Genomic DNA, 7,041 nt, shown 5'->3' with positions numbered 1-7,041 from the left:
GTTAACCGGAACCGGTTAAACCGGAACCGGCCGGTTTCCTAACCGGTTCCCGGTCCGGTTCCGGTTGGAACCGGTTGACAGGCCTATTCACACCACACAAAACCCAACACTAATGTACCCCCAAAATTCACGGACTCCAACAAGTGATGTTCCTCTGTATATGTCCTTTCTTAATTAGCTCACTTCCCCTTCTGCGGTAATGTGACTATGCCCAAAGTCCAAGAATGCAATAATTAGTACAAGGAAATGCAAAGTGCTCAGTTCACCAAATGTTTTTTTTTTCTTTTTCTTCCACTATCACTTTTGATTGAAAAAAAAAATTAATTAAATTATTGAATACAAATGAATAAGCTAATTAATGGATAAAAATATGAAGGAGAGAGGCGAAAAGCGATGAAACAGATATTTCCAAGCTTGCAAACAGAAAGTAAAATTGTGCGGCTAAACACCTTCATAATATTCATTAATTTAATTCTGATTTATTCAAGCACTCAAACCATACTTAATCAAACAAGTAAATATTTTCAAATTAAACCACTCAAATGTGAAATCACAAAACAAGGAACTACAACACTCTGAAGTAAAAACAATACATGACTCCAAGTAGTAACTATACGCTAGACTTTATTACTAAAGAAACCATGTAAAAGAAAAGCAATATATTAACTTATAGGTCAGAAAGCACACTACCGAAACAGATAACTTCTACATTTCCAAATATGTTTTCTTGATTTTGCTAAGCCTCTTGACTACATCTTTCATGGTTATTCTTGATTTTGGCGTTTCCTTTGTGCAATCTAAAGCCAATTCAATCATGGAAATTATGCAGATCTCACTTTTGGAAGTGATTTGTTCTTCCCCATGAAAAATATTAGCATCCACAACTTCCATCACAGTTCTTGGAAATGCTCGCCTTATCCACTCCCTCAAGCTAACATTTTCATTGAGTATCTCTTCATCTGTTGGTCTTCTTTTTGCCAAAACCTCCATTAGCATGATGCCATAGCTGTAAACATCACCACTAGTGGATACTATTCCCTCCGAGCCATATTCTTAAAAGAACGAGAATAAGAAAGAATTATTCATCCGATATATAACAACAATTAAGTGCTAAAGTTGATTTGTATTTATTGCTAGAATTTTGAAGGCCTTAATTATGATTTTTTGTGAAAATAAAAAAGAAAGGTTTTAGATATATAACAGAAAAAGAAAGAGACTAGTATACCTGGTGCAATATATCCAAGAGTGCCTAATGTCTCTGTATGTGCCATAGACTTGCTTACAGCTAGAATCTTAGAGATGCCAAAATCACCAACATGTGCCACCATTTCTTCATCCAAAAGAACATTGGTTGGCTTTAGGTCACAATGAACTATTGGGGTGTCATTACCATGATGTAGATACTCAATTGCCACAGCCACATCAAACATTATGGTGACTCTTTGAAGAAGGATCAAGTGGCGATCTTCTTTGTACAACCAAGTATCAAGACTTCCATTGAGCATGTATTGCAAAACAAAGGCTCTTATATGTTCGCTAGAGCAAGTAGTGATCACTGAGACAAGATTTGTGTGTCGAACAATTCTCATGACTTCACATTCCGTATCAAACATCTGGCATACTTTCTCATTTTCCAAATCTAGAACCTTTATGGCCACAATAGTTCCACTAGATAATGTGCCTTTGTACACAGAGCCAGAGCTTCCCACACCAATTAAATTTGATCCATCAAAATTATTTGTTGCTCTTTGAATCTGATGATAAGAAATCAATTGATAAGTTTTGATCTTTGGAACCTTTTCAACATCTTTGGACTTTCCTTTCTTATGTTGTTTCATTATCCAAATTGAGACCAACAAGAATATTAGAAAGGATGAAATAACCACTGGAGTAACAATTTTTAGCACAAGCACCTTAAACTTTGGTTGTTGTCCAGGAGTAGTGATAGCACAAGCAGGAACCTCAAATATGTGCATTCCACATAGACCGTTGTTCCCAAGAAATGATTGTAGAGTGGAATTTGCAAACACACCACCACTGGGTATTTCTCCTTTTAAACTATTAAATGAGACATTGATGCTTTTAAGGTATGAGAGTTTTTCCAATATCTTAGGAATAGTACCTGACAAGGTATTTAAAGACAAATCCAAGAATTCCAAGCTTATCAATTTGGAAAAGGATAATGGAATTGGGCCTGAAAATGAATTGTTGGACAGGTTAAGATACTGCAGGTTTTGGAGGTGCCCCAAATTGCTTGGTATCATCCCCGAAAAGTGGTTACCAGAAAGATCTATTACTATAATGGCCTCTAGTTCTCCAATATTCGGTGGTACTTCTCCCACTATAGAACTCTGTGACATGTATAGATAGAGAAGACCACTCATTTTCCAAAGGCCTAGAGGTAGCTTTGATGAAAATTTGTTAGAACCCAACGAAAGAACTTGTAGCATGGTAAGATTTTCTATACATTTTCGAATCACCCCAGATAGCTCATTGTCATGCAAAGTTAATTTCACCAAATTAGATAAATGACAAACTACCTCGGGAATATTCCCTTTCAATTTATTGTTGTGTAGAAATAGACCTTGGAGTTGTTCAATCTTACCGACTTCAGAAGGAATACTCCCTGTCAAATTGTTTTCTCTAAAGTCTAGACTAATTAGACCACTCATATTGCCTATAGTTGTGGGAATGAGGCCGCTGATGTGTGCATCTTCTAGATTAAAGTTTTGAATAGTAGATGAAAGATTCCCAATAGAATTGGGCAAAACGCCATTCAACGGATTGGTACCCACTTGTAGATATCGCAACATCCTACAGTTCGCCAAAGAAGAGAAGAATCGCAACTCATGCTCTCTTGGTTCATTGGTAAGTTGATTGGTATGTAGGAACAAATCTTCCAACTCACGAAGATTTCCCAAATTAGGAGGAATAGTGCCTGTGAGAAAGTTCTCGTCTAGCGTCAGTGTCTCAAGCTTGGAAGCATTTGTTATGAACAATGGAATTTCCCCTTCGAGCTGATTGTGTCCCAAGTAAAGTCCCCTAAGGTTGGGAATATGAAGACCCGCAGTGGTTGGAATTCTCCCCGAAAGGTTGTTGAAACTTAAAACAATACCTTCCAAAGAAGAAATATTGAAAATAGCCTTTGGAATTTGACCATTAAGCGTATTGTTCGCAAAGTTAATTTGTCTCAAATTTGATAGCTTCCCCAATTCTGGAGGAATTGGCCCCTCCAAGCGATTGCTTCCACAATAAAGATTTCTCAGAGTGGACATATTGCCCAATGAAGGGGGAATAGTCCCTTTTATTGGATTATGACCAATATAGAACTTTTCGAGTTTGGATAAACAAGCAATATTTTTGGGTATTTCTCCAGTTATATTGTTGAAAGATATGGACAGAACATTGAGCTCTGTGAGTTGGCATATGTTGGAAGGAATTTGACCGGAAATTTGATTATAAGATATACTTAAAAACTCTAGATTTGACTCAATATTCCCTTCATCAAGCAAGAGAGGACCAGAAAGGCTATTGAATGTCAGAGACAAGTAAAAAAGCGAAGAGATGTTAAACAATACTGCAGGAATAGAACCTGTTAATTGATTATTGTACAAGGACAACTTTTTAAGTTGTCTCAGATTACCGATCGCCTTCGGAATGTTGCCGCTGACTCTATTATTAGACAAATTGAAATGCAGCAACTTTGTGGCATTTCCAATGGAAGGAGGGATTATACCCATGAGGCTATTGTTCCTAAGATTTAAGATTATGAGTTCCGGTACATACCATGGCCCTTTCCACATTTCACCATTGAGTTTATTGTAAGCCAATGAAATCTTTTGAACTCTTTGGTGTTGAAATAGAGTTGTCGGAATACTTCCTTCTAGCTGATTGTTCTGAATATCAATCACTTGTAAGCGAGGCAAGTGGCCAATGCCATAAGGGATGCCGCCATGGAAGAAGTTGTTCCCCAGATTGAGCTCTTTGAGAAAGGACAAATTGGCCAAAGACGGGGAAATTGTGCCTTGAAGTTGCAAATTAGGAAGAGCCAAGGCCACAACTCTTTGCCTTTTTGTACTGCAAGTGACACCAATCCAAGAGCAAAAAGAAGTATTCTTGGTCCAGTTCTTGGCCAAAAAATGACTAGGACTTGTAATAAGATTTTGGAAAGCTAGTAGAGCTTGCAGGTCTGTTTCATTTGAGGAAGTAGCAGATAAAGAAAATGAGAAATACTGGACTAGAAAGAGATGTATCAATAGTAAAATGTATTTCTGCATACTGTTACTATGCACTGGAAACACACTGCTTTGAAGGGATTTATAAGAAACTTGATCTGAGTAGTTTCCAAAGTTACTCCATTATATAGCACCAATATAGCTGGACAAAAAAAAAGACAAAATAATGGAAAAGGATATATGTTCTATCATTAGGGCAGCCCGGTGCAGTAAAAGATTAGTTGATTGATAGTCTAATTAAATGAGGAGGAAAGTATATTGGAAAAGAAAATGAATGTCCACTTGACTTCACTTAAATTACGTCACAAAAAGGAGAAAAGCTATCGTCTTGTATTAGAAGAAAAATGTACTCCCTAAGTTCCAATTTGTATGACATTGTGTGACTCGACTCGACTTGACACGAAATTTAAGCATATGATAACAAATGTAGGACTATAAAAGTATCTTTTAAAGGTAAAATGTAATGTTTAAAGTTAAATTATTTCTTTAGTGTTAAAAAAAAACCACTCCCTCCGGCCCAATTTATGTGACATTGTTTGACTTGACACAAAGTTTAAGAAAGGAAGGAAGACTTTAGAAATTGGTGTGGTTATAAATCATTTCATTAAGGGTAAAAGGGGAAATCAAAAATTTAATTATTTTTAATTATAAAAAGATGACATACTTTTTAGACAAATTAAAAAGGAAAAGACGTATAAATAACAGATACTGAATAAGTTAAAATTCCAACCCAACATAGCACACTTTAGGATATTAAAACACGTCAACGACAAGAAATAAATAAGATAAGAAAAGAGGAGAATGAACCTTTATTTGAATAAAAATGTACTCCAACGTTGATTATCAAAAAAAAAAAAAAAAACTCAAACGAAAATCACTGTGACCTTCACCTCCGGGTTTAGACACGACATTCGAATTGGGATTGGGTGATTTTAAGATGGGATCTGTGGAGTTTTAACAAAGAAGATAACAATGGAGAAATGGTCTATTAGGTGTTTTTGTATATTCTTGGCTACGACTGATTAGTTTAGGATGATTCTCTAGTCTCGGGTCCATTGGGTTTCTATATTTAGCTATTTATAGTGTGTCTAGTGTAGCTATTTAATGACATATCACTTTAAATAAAATTAATTTAAAAATTAATTTTATTAATTTTTGGAACAACGCTGAAAATTTTCTACTTGTTGACCTGACAGAGCAATTGTATTTCCCAAGTCTTCACGGCAAACACAAGAATTCCCCACATGTACCTTCACATCAAACGTACAAAACATTAATTTCTTTCGTATGAAATGGTCCTTAAAATGAAAATTCTTTGATAACATAATAAAATGTTTGAATGTATTGTATTTGATCTCTTTTTCCTGTATTTATAATCTATGGTTGTTCATCGTTATTACTTATTGTAACTTTTCCCCTAGAAACTTGTTTGCGAGCGTGTATATGTGTTTGTGTTATTTTAGAAAAATAAATATCCTTTCCGTCCCAATTTATATGACATTTTTTTTCTTTTTTTTGTGAATCCAAAAATGAATGAAACTTTTCTATATTTAGTAACAATTCAACTTTAAATTTACCTTTCTACCCTTAATGAAATGACTCTATGGTTTGTTCTGATCACAAGGTTCAAAAATTTTCTTTTATTTCTTAAATTTCGTGCCCAGTCAAACACCTTCATATTAAATGGACAGAGGGAGTAATATTCTTCTAAAAAAGTGTTCTGTACTTTTATTCTAGGAAACTTTTATATGTAATATGCAGCTTAGGAGATATACTAATCATAACATTCATTTTAGAGTGAATACAACAACAACAACAACAACAACAACAACCTAGTGCAATCCCACATCGTAGGGTATGGGGAGGGTAGAGTGTACCCAGACCTGACTCCTACCAAGGTAGGACGACTGTTTCCGAAAGACCCCCGGAATATGTTAATAAATTAAATCAGCTATCATCGTTTTGCAAGTTCCATACATAAATTATTTGGTGCTCACAGAACTCTCATGAACTACCGTGACTCATATTAAAGTACCCCTTGGAGGAGGAATATAACATGTAATGTGAATATCACGCTCCAAAAGCTCCTACAAAAAATTTCAAGTGGCAATACACGTGGAAAAAATTGAGTGAATAGATTAAAACCCCCTAAACTATCACAGTTTGCGACTTCATACTTAATGGGTGTTCACAGAATTACCAGGAATTCATTGTGCTAGGCGACTAATTTTTAAGACTTTTTTCATCACCCTTGCGCCTTTCAGCAAGTTATCCTAAACAATGTAACATATTCAGCCGAATTTTATTAATCTAAAGGGACTCAGACCAAAAACTCTGACGGCTGAAGTGAAGACTTTGAAGAAGAACTTAGTCTGGAGAGGAGGTAACAGGACCCAGTGGCAGAGCTAGGAGTTTTTTTTTTTTAATTCAACAAAGAAGAATTAAAGAATTCCTATGCCAAGGGAATTCAACAACTTGTATATAAGCAAAAAAGAATTATATTTGCACTATTTACATGTACTATAATTTTTTTTTCAACCAAGGGGCCGGGGTTCAATTGAACCCCCTTGCGCTCCTCTGCCTCCACCCCTAACGGGAACATCTAATTATTTAGGTATGAAACTCGCAAAATGATAATAGTTTAAGGGGTTTTAACTTATTCACTCTTCATTTAATTTGTATGTATGTCTGTGTTGCTTATAGTGTACTCCTTTTTGTTCTAGTTTGTATGACATAGTCCGACTTGACACGAAATTTGAGAAGGAATTGAAACTTTTTGAAAGATTTAGTCTTAAGCATTTCATAT

At 35.4% G+C, this 7,041-nt stretch overlaps 1 protein-coding gene across 1 annotated transcript; it reads right to left on the bottom strand.

Moving 5' to 3' along the window:
- Positions 1–428: 428 nt before the first annotated feature.
- On the bottom strand, positions 429–5,441 carry LOC132616014 (receptor kinase-like protein Xa21). The gene is made up of 2 exons (XM_060330620.1): positions 1,226–5,441; positions 429–1,052 (listed from the first exon to the last, which is right to left on the bottom strand). Exons 1-2 carry the CDS (start codon positions 4,275–4,277, stop codon positions 706–708), a joined length of 3,399 nt encoding a protein of 1,132 aa, XP_060186603.1. The 5' UTR covers positions 4,278–5,441; the 3' UTR covers positions 429–705.
- Positions 5,442–7,041: the final 1,600 nt, after the last annotated feature.

This window comes from Lycium barbarum, chromosome 10 (genome assembly GCF_019175385.1).
Source record: "Lycium barbarum isolate Lr01 chromosome 10, ASM1917538v2, whole genome shotgun sequence".
NCBI lineage: Eukaryota > Viridiplantae > Streptophyta > Magnoliopsida > Solanales > Solanaceae > Lycium > Lycium barbarum.
The sequence above is the reverse complement of the archived record's forward strand: the minus strand, read 5'-3'. Positions and strand labels throughout refer to the sequence as shown.

What these genes read in the sequence shown, in the direction of transcription:
- LOC132616014 (XM_060330620.1), bottom strand. Translation starts at nt 4,277, where the DNA reads ATGCAGAAATACATTTTACTATTGATACATCTCTTTCTAGTCCAGTAT. An exon ending in TCTTGGATATATTGCACCAG is followed by an intron (nt 1,053 to 1,225) that starts GTATACTAGTCT and finishes CGTTCTTTTAAG; the next exon opens with AATATGGCTCGGAGGGAATA.